A 24,050-nucleotide genomic window follows, 5' to 3' on the forward strand; every position below is an offset into this window, starting at 1 on the left:
ACGTCCATCGTTGACCTCATCGTTCTCTGACCGCCAGACGCCATCATTTCTTTTGGACATGGAATCTCGCTGGCTCGTCGTGGATTTCCACAGCTCTCAGAAAGGAGAAATGTCCTCCGATCCTGGCTGGCATTGACTGCCTGCCAACCACCTGCGATAACCCCCCCCCCTCCCCGTTTCCATCGATGACCATACAGGCTCCTTTGCACCACATCTCGGGCAGTCTGCCCTATCAGACGCCACCAGATCAGCCAGGCCACAGTTTGTGGCTTCCCCTCCTCTTGAAACAGCAACCGCCGTCAACCAACATGTCTTGCTGTCGTCGCATGCATTGGGCACAGATACAGACTGTACATGCTGGTCATCACCAAAGCCAAGCCTCCCGGTCCAGATCTCGACAGGTCCCTATGTTTCTTCGTCCAACCACATCTTGCCCAAGTCAACCAATCAGCGGCATGAAAACCAGCCCTTTTCCCCCAGGTTTTGACAGCCACAGACTAGGGGTGGCCCAAGCGGCCAGAGGATAAGTTACACAAACAAACTTGTAGCGGACCGACGTGTTTCTATGGCTATTCCCTTTTCAGTTTCTCTTGCATGGTGAGAAATGCCACGGCGATCCAACTGGCTATGAATCAGCCTAACGGCGGAAATGGCGCGCACAAACAAGACGGTGGCTGGCAAGCCTTTTTCGACCATCATCAACCACCAGTGGTTAGTGCAACTGGGCTGTTACCGAGCTGGTGGTAACCTCCGTAACCTCTCGGAGGAAAACACCACGGAAAATCATTGCTTCCGACAGCGAAGGATCCAGCCTTCCAGCCAACACTAGAAGGATCATTTTTGGCAGGCGAGGTGTCAGAAGCAGCCAGAGCGGGCGCGGCTGGAAATGTGTATCTGGCTCTGACATCAGGGCTTCAGACAGTTGGCGTCTTACTCGCGAGATGGTGTGCTATCGACCTCCCAACCTGGGGAAGAGGTTGGCCCAACATGGTAGTCCGTAGCCGTCTTGTCCCAGCTGGTTCCGAGGTTTCAGCATTGGAGCACCTGTTGGTTGCGTCCACACCACGACCGCAACGCTCACCACGATGGTTCACAGTGCTGACGCTGCGCTCATGCATCTCCTGGCTGGTTCCACAACGCAGGGCACATCGATAGCCACGGCAAGCGTACCCTTCGCAACTTGCAACACCAACACCAGGCATTGCTACAAGAGTCCGAACCTCTCGGTCTTTGATGCGCACCAACGACCTTCGCATAGCTCCTTCACTAGTAGACGCCGAACAAGCTAGATCAACATCGCCAACAACGCAGCACGCAGCAAAAGGTCTTGTCAACGATTTGTTTTCCTGATAAGCTCATCGGTTCGACTTGGATGAGACACGAGAGGGTCTAACTGAGAGCAGCTTACGACTTCCGACGCCAGTCGTCTTGATCATCGCCCGCCTCTTTGCTCGGTTGCAACGCGCACTGTCGAGTATGTACATCCAGGCATATCACGACAGCTATGCCTAGGATCACCTTGTCCTCGATGGCCAACCCCTTTTTGTGCTCCCACAGCACGCTTTCAACTCGACGGTAGCCTGGGCACCTGTGTAACCCACCCCAAAGGGCAATTCAACGTACCGCCTAATCTTCGAGTTTGGGTCCCTCCCTTGTGAATATCTCAACCACTCATCCGTCCCTCCTATTTTCCCGGTGTCTGCTGTGCTACAAACCCAGTCGGCGTGTCCTGTCCATCTGGTGTCGATTGCCGAAGGAAACTGATGAGGCCTTATCCCCGCACTTGTGACTGCCTGCGGGATCAGCAGCTCATGGCCGTTTAAATGGCAATGATGTTGGGGCTATCCATGCCCACGTAACGCAACCGCTGCGTGTGCGTCGTGTCAAGCCATTTTTTCTAAACATGCATCGATGAGGCATCTGTCAGGGCACGAAACGAGGGGAACGGTCACTATCGATTTACTGGACGACAAAATGAAGGCATATCCACACCTTGTCAGATCATACGGGCTCGCGTCCCATGCGAGGATAGTCCACACGCCGACCACGATTGAATCCCTTATCAAGAAGGACATGTCTTTTATTAGCTTGGTTTGACTGAAAACCAATCATCTCATCACTACCCTCCATCCCATCATAGCCTCCGCCGCAGCCGCACGCATGTACACACCACGACCCTTACACAAAGAACTCCAGATTTCCGTGTTGATACTACACTGGAAGGGCCTATCCTTTCCACTTTTGTGTGTCGTAGTCGACGCAACCTAACGCTTACTTTTTCTCCTCAAGAGCATGGTGTACACTTTTGGCAGGAAACCAAGGAGAGAGTCTCGCCTTGTCGATGAGACAGCCATCTTGTTGATATTCATGATATTCAACGGCCATGTCATTCAGGAACAGCTTTTTTTCTTTTGTGTAGCATCAGCTCGCTTAACTGTCCTTCCAAGGTTAATCCAAACAAGATCCTTGCAGGCCGTTGTTGTGTGGTTTTTTGGGGTTCGTTACAACATGGCACCAACAGAAGCTCATCCCCCTGCCTATCCCGCTTTGTCAACCACACCCACAGCCTTTTTGATTAATGGGTTTTTTCGGAGTATCGGGATACACGGCAGGAAGGATAGGTCACGAGATTGCTCACGGGGGTCTGGGGTGTGACTGGACAGTGTGTGGTTTTGCTCTGACCGCACACCATCTTTTTTGGGAGGGAGTGTGCGGCGGTGTACAACACCTTCTGATGTCTACGTACGCAAAAAATCTGTGAGATTTGAGGTACGGATGGGTAAAGGCGGGTTACTGGTTTGGGGGATTCCGGTTTTTATTGCTGACGTTTATTTGGTTATCAGCAATGTCTGTTTTCATCTCCATCGATAAGCTTGATGTCTTTTGGGAAACGGACGGTGCTGACCGCTTCCTCGTTTGAGTCTTTTGTTTCTTGGAAGGTGTCGCCAACAAGGAAACAAAAGATAGGCGAGACGAAACGAGCAAAAGGGCCGCGGTTAGAAGGTATGTTGCTGTGGACAGAATAGATGGCGCTATCCTTTTGGGCATAATGAATATCCTTCAAGACGTATTTTTTTTCTAATAGTTACTCGGCAGTACCAGTTATCTTGTCCACGACGACATGGGAAGGTAAAGCAGAGCAAGGCAAGGGATGGAAATCCTTCGCGGGGTACCACCACCACCAACTCAAGATTGAAACGAACCAACAAGAGCGCCCAAAGAGAAAGGAGGCTTGCATCGAACCGGTCTGTCGGTCTCGATGTTCTCCACATTTTATTTCTGTTTTGAGGATGAAAAGTGACATGATCTGACGATGACGGTGGGCTTCAGTCCATGCAGATAGATAGATGCTGGCAGCACCGCCGACCTGGTGACTGGTTGGGGATACGATCTGGGGGGATATGCATCGTCGGCAAGTTTCTACATGAGAAGGAAGGGCGCTAAATTAGACGGCACCATTGAAACAGGAAAGAGCAAAAGGAAAAAGAATCACCATCTGCACAGAGGGGTCAGAAGGGCCAGGGAGGTGGGAAGGAAAAAGAATCTTGAAAAGCACAAGAACTCGAAACAGGTGTGTGAGAATTTTAAAAAGAAGAACCGCTAAAGGTAGACGCCAAAGGGCCAACGATCATGCGACAGGGCAAAACCGATCAACGTGAGGACAAAGGTGAGGGATATAGGTACATGGCATGTAAATAATTGACTATGAACAGGTCCCAGGTGATGGATGAAAAGAAACGAAAGGACCCTCTTCTCACAGAAAATCAAGCTTCAACCCTCAGAAGAAGGAGAAAAAGAAAAAAGAAGAAAAAACCCGAGGAAACCCCCCTCTCCGCCCCCCTCCCCCCCCTCTCCTCAAGATCGATCAAAGATCAGGGCTGCAGGAGTGGTGACAGATCGGGGGAGTTGGTGGTCAAAGGTTCTGTCATTTTCCTCGGCAACCTACCCTCCCTCAAACCTGCCGGATCTCGCAGCTCGCTCCATCAGAATCGAAATCTCATCATAACTGATCATTTTTGTTCCCTCATTCTTTTAGACATGAATGATGATGATGATCTGTTGTGTTGTTTACATGTTTTAACCCCACCCCCGCTTATGATATCTACTCCTGCAGCCCCTTTTATCAATCTTGAACTCCCCACAACCCATGTTATACATAGCACCACTCTTTTCCCCATCCCCCCCTTCAGACAGCCCGTGTCTCCCCTTCCCCAAGTGTCCTCCCCCTTCAGTCAGTCCTTTGGCCTTACTCCTCCGCCAACCCCGCCTCCCTAACCAACCCATAAAACACCCCCCTCTTCTCTATCAACCTCTCGGGCGTATCAAACTCCACCACCTCCCCCCTCTCCAACACCACGACTCTATCACTATCCAAAATAGTATTAATCCTGTGCGCCACAGTGATAATCGTCCTGTTCGCAAACAACGGTCCCCTCAGCGTGTTCTGCAGCAGCGCATCAGTCTGGACGTCCACCGCGGCAGTGGCTTCGTCCAAAACCAAAATGTTAGACGGGGTGAGCATGGCTCTTGCAAGGGAGACTAGTTGGCGTTGGCCTTGGGATAGGTTGGATCCTGAAAAGAAGAAAAAGGGTTAGTAAACGGTGGGTAAAGGGGTGTGGGACAAAGAGAGAAAGAAGAGGCGGCCAATGAATGCTGTTCCCAAGTTTGTGTGTGTGTGAGAGAGGGAGGCTTGTTAAGCTTGATCCTGCAGCCAAACTCACGCCGGTGTGATAGATCCCACCCGGTGAATGAAAAGGCCCAAACTTGGCGTTTGACCGTTGGCGATTCTGAAAGTTTGGGATGCTCATTACTCCCAGTTGTTGCTGCTCTGCCTTATTGCCCTGCCGGCAGATTGTGGGTGTGATGACCCCTCCACCCCCATGATCCTTGCATTTCGGGGGGGCTGGGGTACAGAGGGGGGGGGTATAAGGCAAGGTGATTAAGGTAGGGAGTGAAGGAGGGGGTGCAAAAGGTAAAGGTGTAGTCGGTGAGCAATTCATGATTCCTAAGCAGCAGCACACAGGCAGGTTTCTTGAGGTTGCCGTCGCAATGCCCTTCGGAGTCCGGCCAGCTTGTGTGTCCAACACACCCTCCTACACACTCTCGGCGATCATGCAGGGGGAAGGATTGGATCGTGTATACGACGGAGAGACGGAATAGACAGAGAAAGAACAAGAGCAGACGGCGAGCGAAGCACCGAACTCCTCTTCCCGTCCTTCTACGCCTCATCGCTCTTCATGTCTCCTTCCGTCTCATCCCATCCCATCCCATCCCATCCATCCCAATCCATCCGCTGTTACACGCGCAGATGACGGCATGCTTCATCTGTTCGTCATGCAGAACGCGCAACGCAAGGAAAGCAGCAACAGAGATATCGCTTTCGTATCAAGAAAATGTGTTCCCAAAGAATATGGTGTGGCAGCAGCACATGCAGCTAGCCGCGAACGCGCCGCCACCATGCCGAAGAGCGGGCAACAGAACACCAACACTGAGGGTTGCACAATGACACAAGTGCGGGAAAGCGAAAAGCCGATAGAAAGCGCAGAGACAATAGGGAAAACCACGTGGGAAAATATGTGGTGCTTACCTCCTTCGTGAATCTTGGCCTCCAAACCACCCTCCATGGAAGCGACGTGGTCCTTTAGCCGGGCATGTTCTGTGCAGCAAACAGATTGTTAGTCTTGTGTTCCCGTCACCAAGGCAAATCAGAGGTCAACAGAAAAACCCATGTGAGCTCCGAGATGGTGGGGGGAAAGACCGAAGAGGGGGGATAGAAACTAGATAGGGGGGCAATGTCACTCTGTGGTAAGTGTAACATGTCAAAATGAACCTACCGAGAACACTCCAGAGTTCGGTGTCATCGTGGACGTGGCCGGGGTCGAGGTTGTCCCGAACGGTGCCCTCGAATAGAGCGGCGTCCTGAGGGATGATGGCCAGGCGACGTCTGAGATCCAAGAGGCCAATGCTTGAGGTGTTGAGGCCATCGATGGTGATGTTGCCCGTGTCGGGCTCGATGATCCTGAAGAGGGCTAGGGTCAGCGAGGATTTACCGGCTCCGGTACGTCCCACGACACCAATCTTCTCGTGCGACTTGATGTCCAGGTTAATGTTCTTGAGAACCAAATCAAGACCCTCGCGGTAGCGAGTGCTGTAGTTGTTGAACTCGACTTCGCCGCGGGCCGGCCAACTGACAGGCGGCCGATTGCGATGAACGATTTCAGGGGCCTCGCTTGGCAGCTGGGCATATTCAAGCACGCGCTCTACAGACACAATGTTGGTCTCAACCTCGACCGTCTGACGGACGATCCAGTTGAGGGACGTGGTAATCTGCAGGGCATAAGACATGGCAAAACCAACCCATCCTGCCGACAGCCCGCTGCCATTGACGACCGACATGACGGCGAAGCCAGCGGCGGCCAGAATCACTACGGCGCCAATAAACTCGAGTCTCACCGCCAACCATCTGTTGGCGCTGATGGAGGGGAAGTAAGCTCGCAAATTGGCATCTACCCTCCACTCGTTATCGACCTCGAACCTGTCCTGCTGACGGTACGCTCGGATGGTCGAGACACCGCCAAGTGACTCTTGAAAGTGCGCATAGATAGGACTTCGGCTCACGCTGTCAAGTCTCTTGAGCTCACGAGATGTGCGCAGGTAGTACCGCTGGATGAAGATGTACATGGCGCTGAGGGGAACGATCAGGGCAATGAAGGGAGGTACAGTGACCGAGATCATGACTAGCGTGAAGGCGGACTTTGCCAGGTTGTTGAACAACATGTTGAAGGTCCGGGCAATCACCTCGTCGACACGATAGATGTCACTATGTAAGGGTCGAGTTAGCACAATATGAGCAACCCTCGCTAAAGGCAGACCGCCCCTTCTGCTCCGCTGTTGGACAGCCTGCAAGATACGTAACAGTAACGGAACACAACATGCCCACTAGTGTTGCCCAACCCACCGGAGCCACTCGATTCTCCCGTCTCATACAACAGTAGCTTGTGCCACGCTTCTGTCGGCGAACAGGAGCAAGAACGGGGAGAGCCGAGGGACATAACCGGACAAACAAGGCCCTAAGAAGAAGCAACAGGATACGTACCTTGAGAACCTATTGAGAATGCGGCCGGCCGGTGTGACGTCGAAAAAGGACATGGGCGACCTGAAGATCGCCGTTGCCATCCTCTCGTGCAACTTTCTCGATGCCTATGCGAACCACCTGTGAGCATGATACTTGGTTCGCCTGCATCGCCATCGTCAATCTCACTCACCTCAATAGAGCAGAAGATCCAAAGAACAAGCGTTTGCACCACGGTAAGGGCGGCAGCGCCGACGCCGAACACGAGATAGAAGCCAAGATACCTGCCAGCATTGAGATTGGAGCCGTTCTTGGTGTTCTCGTCTGACCAGCTCTTGAGCCACAGATTCCCGCCTGCGTCATCAGAGTTAGCAGGAGGCACATCCAGGGGTGTAAACAACGAAGCAGCTATATATCGTCGGTATCCAAAGTGGAAGGAGACACATTGACTCACCAATTCCCGCAGTTTGAGCAGCGATGAGTGTGATCAGGTAGACACCAACGGCTGCGAGATTAGCAGTTTTGGCATACTCGGTGTAAACTGGATCAATATTAGCACCGCGATTGACGATACCAAGGTTAGAGAAGTTAACAATGACGTACCTGACCACTTGACTTTGCCCTGTTCGGAGTGCTCCTTTGCCTGCTTGGTCCTGCTAGGGTTCTCCTCGTCGGTGAGCTTGCCCCTTGGGCCCCTGAAGCTGGCGGCACTGGCACGTCTGAGGGTGGTGTTGCTGCCCGTCCTAGCCTTGGGTTTCGAGGGAGACGATTGACTGGGACCTGGTTTGATAGACTGGAGCGTACTCAACCCTTCCTGGGCTTCCTCGATAGTATCTTTTTCTTGGCTGCTGCCCTCGGCATCAATGATGGTAGATGTTTCGCTGCTGCTGTCTGTGGGAGATACAGATTGGGAGCTCGGCCCAGAGCTGTCTTGGCCAGCGGTTTTGATAAGATCAAAGACCAAGCCCTTCATAGCAACAAGCTGCCTGTAGGTTCCCTTCTCGGCGATCTCGCCATCCTTGAGCATGCAAATGTAGTCAGATTGGATCAAGACTGGAATCGAGTTCGTGGCGAGGATTCTCGTTTTGGAGCTCAGAAGACCCTTGGGGCCAAGGACGTTATCGATAATGTGACGTCCGACGTGAGAGTCCACAGCGGATAGGCAGTCGTCCATCAAGTAAATATCAGCTCTCGCGTAAACAGCTCTGGCTAAGGCGACACGGGCCTTTTGGCCACCGCTGAGAGAAATGCCGCGCTCTCCCACTACGGTTTCGTCGCCGTCAGGAAGCTGAGCAAAGTCATCGAGCAAAGCGCAGGCCTTGACGGTCCTTTCGTAGAAATTGGAGTCATAACGATAGCCGAAGATGATGTTTTCCTTGACAGTAGCATTCATGATCCAAGAGGTCTGGCTGACGTAGGCGATTGAGCCTCTGATCTCAACATCGCCCTTGACCTTCCAGAGGTCGCCAAGGACACTCTGCAGGAAAGAGCTCTTGCCTGCCCCGACACGGCCTACGATGCAGGACAGCTCTCCCTTGTGAGCAGAGAAATTGACATCGTGCAAGACGTCCTTGTTTTCGTGGCGGTTCCAAGAAAAGGAAGCATCGCGAATGGTGACAGTCTCCTCGCCGAGCTCTTCAGCTGCTGGCTTGACAATAACAGCATCAGGCTGGATCTCTTCGGAGGTGAGGAACGAGGTAAGGCGACCGACTGCAACACTGGCTTCGATAATGGAGGTAATGACCATGGGTAGAACCGCCAGAGGGAAAGTGAGAAGGTTAAAGAGGGCTATGAAAGGTTAGCTCAAGTACTGTGAGAAGTTGAAGAATGATACACACCCAAGCAGGGGAAGACGATGTCGGTGGTCAGGGGCTTGTCGCCAGAGAAGACAAACACCGCAAATGTCGAGCAGGACACCAAGAAGGGTGTCGAGGACCATGTAAAGTTGGCAAAGGCCTGGCCAGCACCAATTCTGCGCAGGTTCTTGAGCTCCTGATCGTTTCGGATGTAGTTGAGCCTGTTCATAAAGGCCGCACCCCAGGCATACAACTTGATGCTCTTCATGTTGTTCACAATCTCGGCAATGAGTCGACTCCTGGCGTCCTTGTTCTTCATTTGCTTCTTTTGCAAATTCTTCATGAACTTTGCAATCATGCCATTGATCGGAATCATGACGATCATGACACCAACACCCGCAAGCATAGACCATCCGACGAGCTGGTATAGCGAGGCCAAGCAGATGATAATCTGGAAAGGGGCAGACCACAGCTGCTGGGCGAACTGCGTAAGATCCTGCAGCCGCTGGGCGTCCACCGCCATATAGTTGACAATGTCTCCGGTGGTCTTGCTCTTGCGGCCCTCGTTCGAAAGTCTCAATGACTTCTTGTAGATTGCCGAGGTCAAGCCACCCTTGATCCTCATACCGGTAACAAAAGCAAGCTGGAAATACTGGTGGATCATGGTGGTCTGGAAGACAGCGATAGCAAACATACCCAGAGCGATCGATGCGCCCTTGATCACGGGCTGGCGCTCCACGCCAGGAAGGTTCCAGGAGTCGACAAAAGAGAGCAGATACTTCAACAGCTGGGGCTGGGTAAACTGCGAGATATCGTTGCCAATTTTGAACAGAGCAGCGAGCATATAAGGACCACCATAAGCACGAATAAGCGCCAACCAAATCGACGGGGTCTTGCGAGTCTTGAGTTGGTGCTCCCAGGCAGTGGCAAACGCCTCACCCGTGGCCTTTGTGGTATCTGTCTTGGAAAGACCCCAAAGATCCTCCTCTGTCAGGAAAGTCGAGTAACCGTACTTCATAAGTGGCGTCATCCACGAGAAGGTAAGAAGGGAAAAGACAGTGGCGTATTCTACGGGACACTCCTCTTCGTCTACCAGAGCCTCGTATGTAGAGTTCTTCTTGGGCCACAACCACTCAAAGAAAAACTCGGCAATCGAAAGGCCAAAGCCGACGCAATAGGTGACAAAGTAGGGCAGGTTGCTGGCAAAGATCTGCTGCGAGATCAGAGATCGAAGTTTGACGGAGAGGGCGATGATAAGAAATAGCCAGTAGAAGAGGACGACACCGTTGGCGTTTCGCAGTCTTTCGTGCTCGAGCCATTGGATGGTGAAAATCACACCGAGAGACACGATAGTTGCGACGGTTGTGTACACTCTAAAGTCGCCGTACCAGATACCGGGATAACTGATGATTTGGAACGCAAGTTGAACCGCAACGTTGGCGATGATGAGACCGAGCAATACCTATGCGCAATGTCAGCGCAACATCCTTCACCTTACATTCATGTCCATCCAGGCTTTCGCAACCTACCTGCTTGGTCCAAAAGTGCCAATCCTTGGAAACTGGATTTGGTTTCCTCCATTTGATCAACCACCCGATGGCCAATGACCCAGCAATGATTCCAAATGCAGCAACAGAAGCCACCCAGACATCGATAAAGCAAGGCGTAAAGTCCCATCGAAAGGGGCTCAAGGGACCCCAACCTTCTTCATTTCCACATAACGGCTGTCTCAAAGTCCTTTCCGCGCTCAGATACCCATGGCCAAACCCAGAAGAGAGGGAATGGTATCCTGTAAATGATCCGGTCTCAAAGAGATTCTTTTGCGACGACTGTTGCGGTTGCGGTGACAAGACCTGCTGCAGGCCGTCACCAAAGCGAGCCACGGCCTCGTCCATTGGCACAGATATTATTGCCGTCTCAAGAACTTAGGCGCAGACGTCATATCAGGCCTTCCTCTCCTCCACGACTTCCCCCAAAATGCGCCGAAAACTAGACTTCAATGGCGGGCGGTGAAATCTCGAAACTAGCCCTGGTATCGGCGGCGGCTTCGCGGGGCGGATATGGATGACGTTCACGGAGTTTGGCGATCTCGGCACCGGCAAGGCACGGGCGCAAAACCGAGAAAAGCGATGCGATCAAGTCGACAGCTACTGGGCTGGCTCGGCCAACAGGAGACAATTGAGGTTCGAGGGGCAAGGAATCAATGAAGGATCCTTCGTCGGCAAGAAGAAAAACCGAGAAAAGAGGACAAGCTTCGCCCGGCAGCCAACAAACGCGCCCTTGAATATGTCAGCAAGTTCTGGGGCCCTGGGGGTCTTTCTGGCAGTTATCGACAGGGGGAGCCTGGAGATGCAGCCGAGCTAAGCTGCATGCAGCTATCAAAGTGTTCACGGCCCCAGGTCATGCGGCTAGCGGGGGACTTTTGGCATCCGACAATTGGCTGCAACTGCTCTCTTTTCCCTCTTATCCGGATGCCAAGCCATGTACCTGCCTAACAGCTCACAGGGTGCCCCACCCGACGGCGGAGCTTTCACCCCACCAGCAACCGCTGTCCCATTTTCCATCCATCTTCAAGCTTTGCCTCACCACGGTGTCGGTTGCCAGTGTCCGGTGTGACGACAGCACCTCTCTGCCTCGTGGTACGCAGTACACGATTGGTAATATGGAATGCTTCTTTCCACTTCACAATCTGTCTTTTCCGTGACATGATGCGGGGAAGAACCGGCGCTCTGGGACGTGGTCGGGGCGTCTTATGCCGACACATCCACTGATGTGCTCTTCAGAGCAAAGTTGACGCAACCACTTGCAAATGCCATAGCAATGCTAATTACAATCGAAGCTGAGCCAATCCAACGAGTTCCATATTTGCTACGTACCTCTTCAGTCGAGAACTTTCCAAGCTTGTCATACCCATCTTGACAAAACTTCCACCGTTTATTCTTTCACACACCATATCGATAACGGCTTCCGGTCCCGCCTCACACCTACCCCACCATTAGGGCACCCCCCTGCAATGACGTTGGAGAAAGCCCCTCCTCCCTCACCATCCATTCTAGAAAGCATGCCTCGCTCGACACCACCACAACGCTCACCATCACCACCACCAACATACAACGAAAGCGATTCTATCCCCCTGGAATCCCTCTTCCCAACCGGCCAATCCACAACCCCCAAACCACCTATTTCCCCATCTCTACCCCCCCTGAAAATCCCCTCCCAATCCCAACTCCCCACCCTCCTCTTCATATCCATCCTCTTCCTAGCGTTCTTCCCCTCCCTCTTCCACACCCTCTGGACCCTCCCCTTCTCCTTCCTCTTCCCCTCCCACCACAACACCCCCACAAGCTACCACTCCCCCCCCTCAGCAGTAACAATGTGGACCCAAAAACAATTCACCCTCCCCTCCCGCTCTCGCGGCTCATACCTCATCACCGACACCATCATCAAGGAACTCCCTGAGATCAAAAACTACAAAGTGGGCTTGTTGAACCTGTTTATCCAGCACACCTCCTGCGCGTTGACTCTGAATGAGAATTGGGACGAGGATGTCAGGGCGGATATGAGTGATGCGTTGGATAAGATTGTGCCGGAGCAAGGGCCGAAGGGGGAGGCGCTTTATAGGCATGATGCTGAGGGTGAGTTTGTTTCTGGGATGAAGACCAAAAAAGGATGGTGGGAGAGCTGACATGTATGGGGGTACCTAACCTAGGGCTGGATGACATGCCTGCTCATGTCAAGAGTGCTTTGATTGGGGCTAGTGTTACTATTCCGATCAAGGATGGGAAACTGGTGAGTCTTGACTGGTTGTGGTGAGTGGAGGGAAAGGGGCGAAATGATGCTAATGAGTTGAAATAGTGCACCGGAACGTGGCAGGGGATCTGGTATCTCGAGTTTAGAGCCGCCAAGCATAGTCGCCGGGTTGTTGCTACGATACAGGGCGAGAAGGCTTGACTGGGGGAGAGGTTGTAGATTGGGAGTGGTTGGGGTTGGTCGGGGCTTTTATGATGCTAGCGGCAAAGTCAGAGTGAAAAACTAAAGACACATATCTAGTATCCGTACATCCATATTCTTCAGTGAACGACTTTGCAGACAAGAGGTGGGCACCAGAGGTGTTATGCTTGTCATTGATGTAGATACTGCTACTATAAACATCAACAACTCTTCATCCTGTCCTGTTTCACGGAAACACACTGTGTATATCACACACCCAGATGCCGGCTGTAAATATCACGTCATGTGTGTTTTGTTCTTAGGTAGCCATTGGACTTGTCTCTTCCTCGTGGCCACGCCAAGCAGCCATTTAAGGCGTAATAAGGTAGTCAATAGGGATCGATATTATTGTGCAAGAAATACCTTGGTCTCTTCGGGTCTGTTGACTAGCACGTCGTCGGTATACCATATAATTATTGTTAACCTACCCCTTTCTAGAAGAAGAACAGGCCTTAAAGGATAGTTAGTACGCCTCAAAAGATAGCTAAGAGGTCTATTAACTATCTTTTAGCGCCTGGTTCAGTATTTTGCAGTACCAGTTATCTTGTCCACAACGTGACTAGGCATCTTTTGAAGCCTACTCTTGGATTCTCAAGTTCCAGTTCAGGCATGGCTCGGTCTGTTTAGTAAGTCAGTTGTGGAGGCTATACACAGGTATTCTCTTGACTTCGGTTGAACATCTTTCCCAGAGCATAATGAACTCTCAACAGGTTGGGATCTGAAAGCGGCACAGGGTTGCGAGCATCATTCTGTCTAAAGGTGACGCTTCGAGGTTCCATGCTCAGCTGATAGTGACCAATACCGCTCTCTAAGACATGCACGCGATAGGTGTGAGGCTGTTGTCCACTTCTTTAGCAACCAGAAGCTGGAGATCTTTTATAGCTGGACTTACCTCGCGTGTTGGTTCAAACCCAAACCGGAAGTCGTTGAACGGCAGGTATTTGGCGTCTTCCGCCTTGTTGATACTTGCTGTATTCGTGTATTAGGGATTGATGATGCCAAATAACGCCAAAAAGCCCATCATGTTACAGCCATTCTGCGAGTCTATATTCGAATACATTAGCTAGGTGTCGTTTGACTTGGGGCTATCACACCCACCTCTTCAACGTTTTTCTCGTCAAATTCCCCAAGTACGTGTGGCAATATGTGTGCCACAGTGTGCTCCTCCCAATACTGTCTCGTCTTCTCATGTGCGGACAGTTGGGTCATGAAGTACTGTTCCTGATAAGCCCCTCTAAGTACACAGCGGTACCCGTCCCGCTTTAAACAAGACGCTTCAAGATCTTCCTGCTTCTTTCTTGAGGTGGAATCTCTCTCGGCCCTGTAGTTACCGATGCCATGGTCAACTTTGGATTGGTCGGCAGGTTGAATTTGAGCATAACTGTCAATAACCTTTCAAATAAGCCCATAAACGTCAAGATCCTAAACATACCTGGCTTGAGAATCGTGCCCGCAAGAAAATTTCTTAGCTGTCACAGCTTTTCGGGAGTCACGGAGAACTTGATGATCTCCTTCATGAGATTCTTACCTCCCTCGAGAGGTAAATGGTGGACAAAGGTCTCCAAGAAGTATCTTGTATCATACATCTGCGTGGTTGGTACATATTCCTTCAGAGAGTCTAGACATTCAGTCTTCATTGCAAGAATCATCTCGTCATTTTCAATCTGCTGGACCGATGTCGATTGAGGCTTGCACGCGGTCAGCTCGGGCTCGCACAAGGGGGCCAACAGGGACTTCCAGTAGGGGGAAAGCCAACTCATTTCGGCAAAAATGGCCTCCGTCGAGAAGTCGGGATGTTGCGGAATGGGCTCGGGCACAGTGGTTGCCTGCGAATGTGCTGGATGTTCCGGAGTGGAGGCTGTTTCGGATTCGAGCTCGCCTTGCTCTTTCTCCGGTTTCTGACGAATAACCGCCGTTGACTGGAACACAATTGAGTCTGTGGATACGAAGGAGTGTTGCGAGATGGACGCCATCTTGCTGCGTATTCCTTTTCAGATAGGTAGGATGTTACTGGAACGTTGATCGAAGAGAAGTTTCTCTGAACAGAGTAGCAATAATAATAAATCAAACTTGGAATTTTAAAGTTTGGTGCCACCAGTTCTCCTTTGGACCCGCTGTAGGCATCAGAGGCGCTCTCCCACAAATTTACTCTTTATACTTTCCCTCTGGCTTCTGTCTGTCTTGAGAGTTTCCATGAAGCTGAAAAGGGTTAGGGTTAGGGTTATACTTTCTCACTCTCAATAACTCAAACTTCGTCATTCCCACTCACCAACCCCATGCCACTCACTGAAGCCCAAAACTCCACTTCACTTTGCATCAACAACAAAGTCAACATTTCCTGACTTTCTTGTCCCTAATTACTGGGCCATAAGAGAAACTTGGGCGCTAGATAGAGATATACCTCAAAAATGCACGAAATCATCACCCTGCAACTGGGGCAGCAGAGCAACTATCTCGCCACTCACTTCTGGAATACTCAAGTACACTTCATCCCTGCGCCTGTCAACAACATCATGAGAAGCTTACAAACTATACAGGAATCATACTTCACCTACTCAGAGAATGACGAGCCCCTCATCGACCACGATGTGCACTTCCGCCCCGGGCTCTCTCCAGATGGCAAAACGGAGACGTATATGCCGCGGACGGTGATCTATGATTTGAAGGGGGCGTTTGGTTCGATGAAGAAGATCAATGCGCTTTATGAAATCGAGGGCGAGAAGCCTGATCCCACCCAGTTGGACTTGAACTCGACGGCGTCTGGAGTATGGTGAGTTCCCTCACTGACATATCTCACTCCACGACAAACAGATTCTGATCGTCCAGTAGGCCCGGAAAGACAGTCCTCCAAAAGGCCGACCCCATTCAGCCTTCACCCTACACAGAAGCTCTGAACTCTGGCCTCCCACCTCCCAGACCTACCCCCGACACAGTGAGATACTTTTCTGATTTCTCGCGGTTGTACTACCACCCACGGTCAGTCGTGCAGCTGAATGAGTTTGAGGTAGCGTCGACGATTCAGCCTTTCGAGCAGTTCAGCACTGGAGAGGAGTTGTTTAGGGAGCTTGACAAAGAGCACGACCTCCTGGACCGCGATCTGAGGTATTTCGCCGAAGAGGCAGACTTTATGCAGGGATTTCAAGTGTTTATGGGGGTAGATGATGCTTGGGGAGGTTTTGGATCCAGATACCTGGAGAGGATCAGAGATGAGTACGGCGCAAAGATAGCTATCTGGACTTGGGGGCTAGAATCACCACTCAAAACCATGCCACGGGTACGTTTCTATCTTCCTCATCTTTCTTACCCATATACTAACCTCGACAGGATAAACGTCTCCTCCGCCTAGCCAATGAATCCCGCTCCTTCGCCGAACTCTACACCCACTCCTCCATCCTCGTCCCCCTCTCCCTCCCCTCCCGCTTACCCCCCTCCCTCACCAACTTCGACCCCACCTCCCCTTGGCACACAACAGCTTTGATCTCCTCAGCAGTAGAATCCGCACTCCTCCCCTCCCGTCTCCGAGGCCAAAAGAAGGAAACCCTCAACACCATCATCGAAACTCTGGACCTAACCGGCAAGCAAAAGGTTGCCGGGCTACAATTCTCAATCAACTCCTCCCCCATCAGTGACTTTTCCGAGGGGATCCAACTCGACATTAAACTTTCCTCCTCAGCAGCAGACCAAATAGACGTCTACTCCATTCGAAACCAAAACCAAAGAACACCAAGAGTCTTCAGCCAACTGCTCACCTCCCGCGGGTTCTCTCCCTCGGAAACATCCGGCAAAGAAGGCGAGGAACTCGATGAAAAAGGCCGACGTATCCGCAAGAGCTCTTACGAGCCGATATCCAAGACTTATGCCACTGAGCTGGCGTTCCCGATTTTGGATTCGTTTCCCGAGATTTTCACTGTTGAAAAGGATGAAGAGGAGGAGAAGGAGGGAGCGGAGGTCAAGGTCAAGATCACAACCAGCTTGTCGACCGACTCGAGCGTCTGTACTAGGTTGAGAAAGCTGAAGGACACGGTGATCAAGAGCATAGGGCTGGAGGACAGGGAGATGCTGGGGAATGATTTGGCGGAAATGGCGGAGGAGTACCATGAGGGCTGGAGTGGTGGGAGTGATAGCGGGGAGGATGACTGATCTCTCGATGTAAACAAACACCAAAGAAGAAAAACACTTTGAAAAGTCATGGTGGTTGATTCTTTTCGTGTCAGGATAGCTTCTGAGAAAAAAAAAAAAGGTTGTAAGAAAGAACAACAACCAAAAAAGTCGGGAAAAAAAGCAAAAAGCTCACCGGCCAACCTTTAAAGGTGGCCGGCTACGAAAACCCTCCGGGAAGGTTTTACTTCGGAATCGAACTCGGGGGTTATAGGTCCCCCGGCTGGGCTGGGGGCGGTAACGGCAGCTTTTACACCTTGACCATTTGACCTGACCACAAAGTGGCGCCCTGGTCAAGATGTTCGAGCTGCTGTTGGAAGGAGTAAAAGGGACCTAGGATATATACCGTGGTTGGGTCTTTCCTTTTCAACATTTGGCCCCTTCCTTTTGGACGTTGGCTCCTTCCTTCTGACGGTGGCTCCTTCCTTCTCAACATGAGCTCCCAGAGTCGTCGAGTTAATGAATAACCCGAGCTACCAACGGTCTGCTAACTCTCCGTAAACACTGAGGGAACAGAGCAGGGCGAGCTCCCTCGAAGGGGGGGTGTGTACTTCGTGAATGGTGTATCTTCATGCTATCAGGGCAGAAAAGATCAATGGTGTTATCGACAAGAGTATTGCGAGGATAAACCACACAGAGTGAAACAATCAAGAGCATGTATGTAACAAACCGGTAACCGTGTTATGCTATTCTCAATGCTACACAGAAAAGAGCCATGATTACCTCTACCCAAACCAAAAAGAAAACAAAAACGCTACGCCTGGCTATATCTATCTGTAATACTCCTACAACAACAACAACACACCAATGCAAGCCGCTCATCAACCCAGACGCCTCTCATGTCCCATATTTCATATCCCATATCAGCCATGTACCAACCTGACTTCTCAAATCATCAACCCATCAAGCCGTAGTATAACCCACAAGCCCATCCACCTCCACAAACCACTCCTCAGGGTGCCCATCCCTCCCGGTCATCTCCGCCTCCTTCACATCAACCACCATCTTCTCCCTCAGCTCCCTAGTAATCTCCTCCACATCCACATCCAAATACCTCCTCAAAAACCCTCCGACCTCAATATTCTCCACATTTCCCCTGATATCCTCCGTCCCCGGCCCCCCGCTGCTATAAATATTCACATCCACGGCCGAATGCCCATGGGTAGACCATCCAATCCTCGCCCGGATGCTCACCATTTTCGAAAATATATTCATCGCCAGTAAAGGATTCGACGCCAGAGCATTGATCTCAATCTCCAACGCATCCTTGATCCCCAATCTCTTCTCCACCAAATCCTCCCTGATCCAGTCCTGAAGCTGCTGCTGCTCCTCGACCGGGTTCGCGATCATGTGTTGCTGTAACAGTAGCGTGAGATACTCGGCCGAGGCATTCGCCTGCAGCAGAACCTCGGGATGCCAGTTGTATACAGGCAGCTCATTCGGCGCCTGCCAGGCAGTCGACAACCCACCCGTCTCGTGATCGCTCGTCGCAACCAAAACACCCTCCGTATCCGACTCCTCGATAAACTCCAACACGGCATTAAAAGTCTTGTCATACTCCAACACCTCCCTCACCTGCGCCGCCGGATCATTGATATGTCCCGCGTGATCAATCCTGCTCCCCTCAATCATCAAGAAAAAGCCCTTCTCACTATCCTTGGTCGCCTCCTCCAACGCCTTCAAAGCCGTGACCGCCATCTCGCTTAAGCTAGGGTAGACATCATTCATATGCCTGCGGTCAATCTCAAACGGCACATCCCTCTCGGCAAACAACCCCAACAACGGCAAGCTCACATTCTTCCCCAACTTGAGCGAGTCAAACCCAGCCCTGTCATCCACATACCCCCACCCATGCTTCTTCTGCCCAATCTCCACAACATCAACATCATCCTGTCTGCAACTCCCCGCGGTAGAGTTCTTCAAGAAATGACATCTCCCACCCCCCAAAATCAAATCCACTGACCGTCCCAACACCCCCTCCCCAATCTCCTGCATCGCAATCTCATCCATCTGCCATCGATACCCAACATGACTAGCAAAACACGCCGGCGTCGCATCCGTCACATCCGTCGTGACAACCAAACCAGTCTTGTACCCCGCCCGTTTGGCAGCCTCGAGGACCGTACCGCAGGGCTTAAACCCGGGTTCCATCCCGATAGCGCCGTTGTAACTCTTCCTCGCACAGCTAAACGCCGTAGCCCCAGCCGCAGAGTCCGTCACCCATGAATTTGACGATCTTGTTCTCGACGTGCCCCAAAAGTGCTGATCCAAGACGAGGGTGTCATCCATGGGGAGATTATTGACGTGCTGTCTGAATGTTCGAGTGAGAGACAGGGAGGCAGGGCCCATGCCGTCGGATACCATAAAGATGAGGTTGCGCTTGCGGTCTTTCTTCGGGGGGAGGGAGGAGATGGCTGGGTAGGGGGTTCCCGTGCCTGGATCGCCGGGGATGATGGGGATGGGGTCGGTGGGGGTGGGTGGGTTGGCGGTGCTGTTGCGGTGTTGGAGGACTACTGCCAGGACGATTACTCCGGCTGTTGCGAGGAGGGCCCAGGAGAAGAGGAGGAGCTCGCGGACGGTGCGGGTGCGGGCGGTGGGCGTTGGTGAGAGTGGGGTGCCGTGGATGGCGGCATCTTCTTGTTCGGCGCGGCGGAGGGAGTCGCTTGAGTTGCGCGAGGGTACTCCATCTGCTAGTAGCGGCGTGCGCTCCCCGGACGCCGGTTTGGACGTCGGGGACTGGGAGAGGTGTTGGTCAGATGATGTTATGTTGATGAGGATGGCATGGGATGTTGGGGTAGTGAACTCACCATCGTCGCTCGCTCCTATTCGGGTGTTGGTAAACTGTCAAACGCAAATATTGACTCAAATCTGTCTATCGTCTGAAAGTTGTCAATACTGTGTTTCTGTCAAAATCCAAAATTGAGTTTGACGGCGCGGGTAGATAAACTACTGGGGAGTTGGAAAACCGTTGACCGTGACTCGAGAACGTTTGGGGGAGGTTGGGGGAACCTGGGGAGCCTGGAACATCGGCTAGCCTGCAATGCCTAGACCTGCAGGGGCTGAGCGTGAAATGTATTACTCCCAACTACCAAGTCTCAACGTTGAGCCCGATTGCGGACAAATAGCATTTTCTCCTAAAGACCGGAACGCTAGCTATATCTAATATTTAGCTCCATTTTTATTAGTTAAACTAGGGCTTAGGTTTTCCAATGTTAAAGTTTCTACGAAATACAGGTAAATAAGTTTTTACTATATATCACATCTTTTAATACACTCTAATAGTAAATATTAAAATGATTAAAATCGTTGAAATCTTTAGAGCTATTTAAAACTATTAAGGCTATTAAAAGCTGTGAGAGTCGTTTAAAACTATTAAAGCTATTTAAAGCTGTTGAAATCTTTTAAAACTTCTGAAGCTGTTAAACTTTTCAACTATAACGGTAAAGTTAGCGACAGTTTTGGCTTATATAAGTAATAATAGTAGTAGTTAAATATATGAAAATTAGTATTTAAATTTATTAAAAGTAAGCTTATATAAAAAAACATTTATTTTTATAGTGTTTTTTGTCTTTTATAATCTTAAGAAACCCTTGTGGATCAAAATGCTAGATATAACTAGCGTTCCGGTCTTCAAGAAAAATCGCTACTTGTCCTTAGCTGGGCTCCTCGACGTCATCCCCCCACCCCCACATGAAAGCCTCGCCAATTAACAAACACAACCCATGCAATGACAGCATCCCCCTTGTGACTACCCAACACATCAAACATCAACACCGCTCTTTCAAACTCAAGTTCACCCACCTCAAACACAGCAAATCATGTCCCCAAGCAAAGCCTCCCTCCTTTCCGCCACAACCTCCTTCTGCCACTCCCTCTCCGCTCAGTCACCCCCCTCCACCATCCTCTCCCACTTCTCCTCCTCCCCCGACACTCTAATCTACGAACATGGCCTCCCCCAGTTAGCTCCCTTTCTTGGCCGAGAATTCAAAGGTCCTTCCGGCCTCAAAGAGTATTTCCATCTCCTCTCCAAGCATCTCGCCTACAAAGACATGCACTTCAGCAATTACTTTGCCGACCCCGAAGCCCTCAAGGTATCAGTCCGAGGCGAAGCAACATTCACCTGGCTCTCGACCAACCAGTCCTGGGACGAGGTCTTTACATATGTCTTGGAGTTTGACAATGACAATAAACTGACCAAGTATGAAATCTGGGCTGATTCAGGGGCTGCCTACCTGGCCAGTCAGGGGCTGTTATAGACAGATAGAATTACATTCAATTGAAACCCCCAATCTCGAATCCTAGAAGGGACCATTTCGCTACAAAACCAAAACAAAAAAAAAAAAAAAAAAGCAGGAGACGCTGGGTATACACACCATCACCATCTCACCCCTGACCACTTAACCAAAGTCCACCACATCCTCGTCCTCCACTCCTTCACCCGACCGAGATATTTATCCTAATCAACATACCTCTTTAGACTCTTTGGATACATGAGATGCAACCGATCCCGAAAATGTGCATGCTTGATCCCGTTGGGCCTCGCCTGGGCAAAGTGCTCGATCGCATCCTCAACCTTCCACCCCAACCTCTCCACCAAATAACACACAATCAAAAACCCCGTCCGGTTAAACCCATAATGACAATGCACCCCAATCTCAAACTTGGTTTGCTTCGCTCTGATCTCGTCCACCTTCTCGATAAACCGATCAATATCCGCCCTCGACGGCGGAATCTTCGACACCGTTGCCACCTTGTGATAGCTGACCTGCCAAACCCTCAAATTGTTCGGTTCGTACACAGGCGTGTCGTGCGAGATGTCAATCACATCCCTAATGGTTTTCCCCCCGTACTTTGCCCCAAACTTCTGAGGAGAGTGCTCACCATCCGTCTCCCTCAACGTCTTCATCGCCCTAAACACCCCCGCAATCGGGTCCGACACGGGCACCACACCCCGCCACTTCTCATAATTCTTCACATCCCACTTCCCACCCTCGTTCAAATACTGCAGCTGCCAACTCAGGTCCAACCTCTTAGTGATTTGGTCGGTCAAAAACTCCGATATCAACCCAGCCACCATCTCCTCGGAAAAAAGCAGCCCATGACCCCCAACCTTAATATCAAAATTCTTAATATACTTCGGTGGGTGCGACGGCAGAGGCGGAATCCAACTGTCCAAACTCGGCGTCTCCGAAGCACAAGACTCCTCAGGAGTTGAGCTCGACAAGCTAGCCACCTCAGAGTCCCTAACCATAGAAGTCGGAGGAGCAGGAGCAGCACCGCCACCCCCCACGCTAGTATTCGAACCCGGTGATCCCCGAGACCGCGCGCCCGCGCTCCCCAAGCTCAGAGTCGAAATAGGTGAATTCCTCCAATCCAAAATCCGGCCCGCCCTCCACGGCGGCGTCGTGTGCGAGCACTCAACCAAATCATAAACCATCTCCGCCACCCACATCGGCGTAATCTCATCCAACCACCCACTGATTATCAAGACCGGAACCTGAAGGCCCGTCCAGACACTATTCTCCGGGAACCCCCCCTTTGGATTCCCCTTTTCATCAAACTCTGGCAACATCCCCCAAGCCATACGTCTAAACACGGGCGTTCTGCTCTGGTAGTTAAACATGAGCTGCAGCTTCCTCGCCTTGGCATCCGCCATGGGGCCAACAATCCGACTGACACTCGCACTGTTGATCCCCCCCCTCCTATCCCAAGCCCTCCAGAGATCGAAAATGAAACCCGGGATCCAAAGCAGTCGCCGATACTTTTTCACCTGCTCCTCCGTCGGCATCAGAGCCGGGCACATAGCCACAAGTCCAAGAACACTGTCACAAAGATCCGACTGTATCTCGTGCCGAGGGTTGATAAGCAGTGTCGCCAGTCCACATCCCATACTGTGCGCTATCAACACCACCCGCTGCCTCTCTTCACGATAGTCATTGATGATCATCTCCAAGAGTTCCACAAGCGCATCAGTAGTGTAAGCGACCCAGCTGGTGTTGGTGTATTCTGAACGTCCGCATCCTGGCAGATCCACGGCAAGACAAGACGCAAGGTGGGTGAGGCTGGTCAGGATCCGGTGGAACTGGGCTACTGACCCCCCGAGACCGTGGATGAAGACGAGGAGGGGGAGTGGTGGGTCTTTGGGGAGGTTGTCTGTTTGTGGGTGTTTTCGGTAAAAGATACGGAGTTTGTTGTAGAAGGCTTTGGAGGTGGTGTAGGACTTGAATTCAGAGTATTTTTCGAGGAGGGGAGGATCTGTTGATTTGGCGTCGAGCTTCTCTTCTGTGAAAACCATGGCCACCATCCAGAGCGCCAGGCCGCTTGTGGCTGTGAGGGCAAAGGCTTTGAAGAATTTGGATTTGAGGGATAGTCCTTTGACGGATGTTAGTGCGGATTCCGTAATGATTTTGGGTGGGGGTTCGGTGGTTAGTGAGTGTTCATGCCAACATTTGGCAGATTCAGTGATGATTTTGGGTAATAGCATGGTGAATTTGGGTGGGGGTTGGGGGGTCAGTGAGTGACCGTGCCGACATGCGGCGGCTTTCGTGATGACTTGGGGTAGTAGCATGGTGAAGTTGGGGTGGTGGTGGGTGTATCATAAAGAGAAGATAGGTGTGTTTGAGGAAATATTGTCATTGGACATACAAGATGAGAAAATAAAGAAAAGACCGGCCTTCCAGAAGAGTGAGAGAATCGGAAATCTCAGGGCTGATGGTAGTTTCCAATTGAAGTGATTGTATCAGGCGGCGAGAGTAGTTGGGTTGAGTGTGGTAAGAGTCATCCGAACTGGATGAAACAAGGAGATGGCGATTGGCTTGGTTTTTCGCTGGGGTTCTTATAAGAGAGCAGGAAAGAATGAAGAAAGGGCAGGAGAAAAAGACCAAAGACGGTATTCTTTGGAAGGCGGCGCAGGAAAGAGCAGTGGTGTTTAATGACAAACGATCAGGTCGAGATGGAAATTGGAAAGAGCCGGTGCCGACTGCCCGGTCAGTCAGAGCTTCACCTTCACCGAAGACCTGCCGCCATGGAATTAG

General features: G+C 51.3%; 9 protein-coding genes across 9 annotated transcripts; 3 read left to right on the plus strand and 6 right to left on the minus strand.

Moving 5' to 3' along the window:
* Positions 1-4,246: 4,246 nt before the first annotated feature.
* On the minus strand, positions 4,247-5,000 carry YCF1_1 (ATP-binding cassette glutathione S-conjugate transporter ycf1; the record flags this gene model as incomplete). The annotated part of the gene is made up of 2 exons (XM_062884308.1): positions 4,247-4,572; positions 4,742-5,000. 2 exons carry the CDS (start codon positions 4,998-5,000, stop codon positions 4,247-4,249), a joined length of 585 nt encoding a protein of 194 aa, XP_062739400.1.
* A 321-nt stretch (positions 5,001-5,321) lies between these two features.
* YCF1_2 (ATP-binding cassette glutathione S-conjugate transporter ycf1) lies at positions 5,322-11,266 on the minus strand (the record flags this gene model as incomplete). The annotated part of the gene is made up of 8 exons (XM_062884309.1): positions 10,398-11,266; positions 8,911-10,330; positions 7,676-8,860; positions 7,527-7,613; positions 7,266-7,426; positions 7,097-7,200; positions 5,835-6,820; positions 5,322-5,656 (listed from the first exon to the last, which is right to left on the minus strand). The coding sequence occupies exons 1-8, from the start codon at positions 10,761-10,763 to the stop codon at positions 5,322-5,324; spliced, it is 4,644 nt and encodes a 1,547-aa protein (XP_062739401.1). The 5' UTR covers positions 10,764-11,266.
* A 176-nt stretch (positions 11,267-11,442) lies between these two features.
* QC762_707320 (uncharacterized protein) lies at positions 11,443-12,873 on the plus strand. The gene is made up of 3 exons (XM_062893574.1): positions 11,443-12,503; positions 12,578-12,657; positions 12,724-12,873. Exons 1-3 carry the CDS (start codon positions 11,882-11,884, stop codon positions 12,817-12,819), a joined length of 798 nt encoding a protein of 265 aa, XP_062739402.1. The 5' UTR covers positions 11,443-11,881; the 3' UTR covers positions 12,820-12,873.
* A 967-nt stretch (positions 12,874-13,840) lies between these two features.
* QC762_0109910 (uncharacterized protein) lies at positions 13,841-14,288 on the minus strand (the record flags this gene model as incomplete). Its single annotated transcript, XM_062884310.1, is given in 3 exon segments — positions 13,841-13,894; positions 13,957-14,239; positions 14,251-14,288. The coding sequence occupies 3 exon segments, from the start codon at positions 14,286-14,288 to the stop codon at positions 13,841-13,843; spliced, it is 375 nt and encodes a 124-aa protein (XP_062739403.1).
* Positions 14,289-14,330: 42 nt separating this feature from the next.
* QC762_0109920 (uncharacterized protein) lies at positions 14,331-14,831 on the minus strand (the record flags this gene model as incomplete). The annotated part of the gene is made up of 2 exons (XM_062884311.1): positions 14,331-14,777; positions 14,805-14,831. The coding sequence occupies 2 exons, from the start codon at positions 14,829-14,831 to the stop codon at positions 14,331-14,333; spliced, it is 474 nt and encodes a 157-aa protein (XP_062739404.1).
* Positions 14,832-15,144: 313 nt separating this feature from the next.
* On the plus strand, positions 15,145-18,132 carry DML1 (mtDNA inheritance, partitioning of the mitochondrial organelle). The gene is made up of 4 exons (XM_062893575.1): positions 15,145-15,338; positions 15,396-15,628; positions 15,685-16,132; positions 16,183-18,132. The coding sequence occupies exons 1-4, from the start codon at positions 15,267-15,269 to the stop codon at positions 16,996-16,998; spliced, it is 1,569 nt and encodes a 522-aa protein (XP_062739405.1). The 5' UTR covers positions 15,145-15,266; the 3' UTR covers positions 16,999-18,132.
* PHO8 (vacuolar alkaline phosphatase) lies at positions 16,313-20,149 on the minus strand. The gene is made up of 3 exons (XM_062893576.1): positions 19,824-20,149; positions 17,363-19,755; positions 16,313-17,059 (listed from the first exon to the last, which is right to left on the minus strand). The coding sequence occupies exons 1-2, from the start codon at positions 19,824-19,826 to the stop codon at positions 17,920-17,922; spliced, it is 1,839 nt and encodes a 612-aa protein (XP_062739406.1). The 5' UTR covers positions 19,827-20,149; the 3' UTR covers positions 16,313-17,059; positions 17,363-17,919.
* Positions 20,150-20,834: 685 nt separating this feature from the next.
* Positions 20,835-21,272, plus strand: QC762_707350 (uncharacterized protein; the record flags this gene model as incomplete). Its single annotated transcript, XM_062893577.1, has 1 exon — positions 20,835-21,272. The coding sequence occupies one exon, from the start codon at positions 20,835-20,837 to the stop codon at positions 21,270-21,272; it is 438 nt and encodes a 145-aa protein (XP_062739407.1).
* Positions 21,273-21,472: 200 nt separating this feature from the next.
* On the minus strand, positions 21,473-23,500 carry QC762_707360 (uncharacterized protein; the record flags this gene model as incomplete). Its single annotated transcript, XM_062893578.1, has 1 exon — positions 21,473-23,500. One exon carries the CDS (start codon positions 23,498-23,500, stop codon positions 21,473-21,475), a length of 2,028 nt encoding a protein of 675 aa, XP_062739408.1.
* Positions 23,501-24,050: the final 550 nt, after the last annotated feature.

This window comes from Podospora pseudocomata, chromosome 7 (genome assembly GCF_035222375.1).
Source record: "Podospora pseudocomata strain CBS 415.72m chromosome 7, whole genome shotgun sequence".
Lineage (NCBI taxonomy): Eukaryota > Fungi > Ascomycota > Sordariomycetes > Sordariales > Podosporaceae > Podospora > Podospora pseudocomata.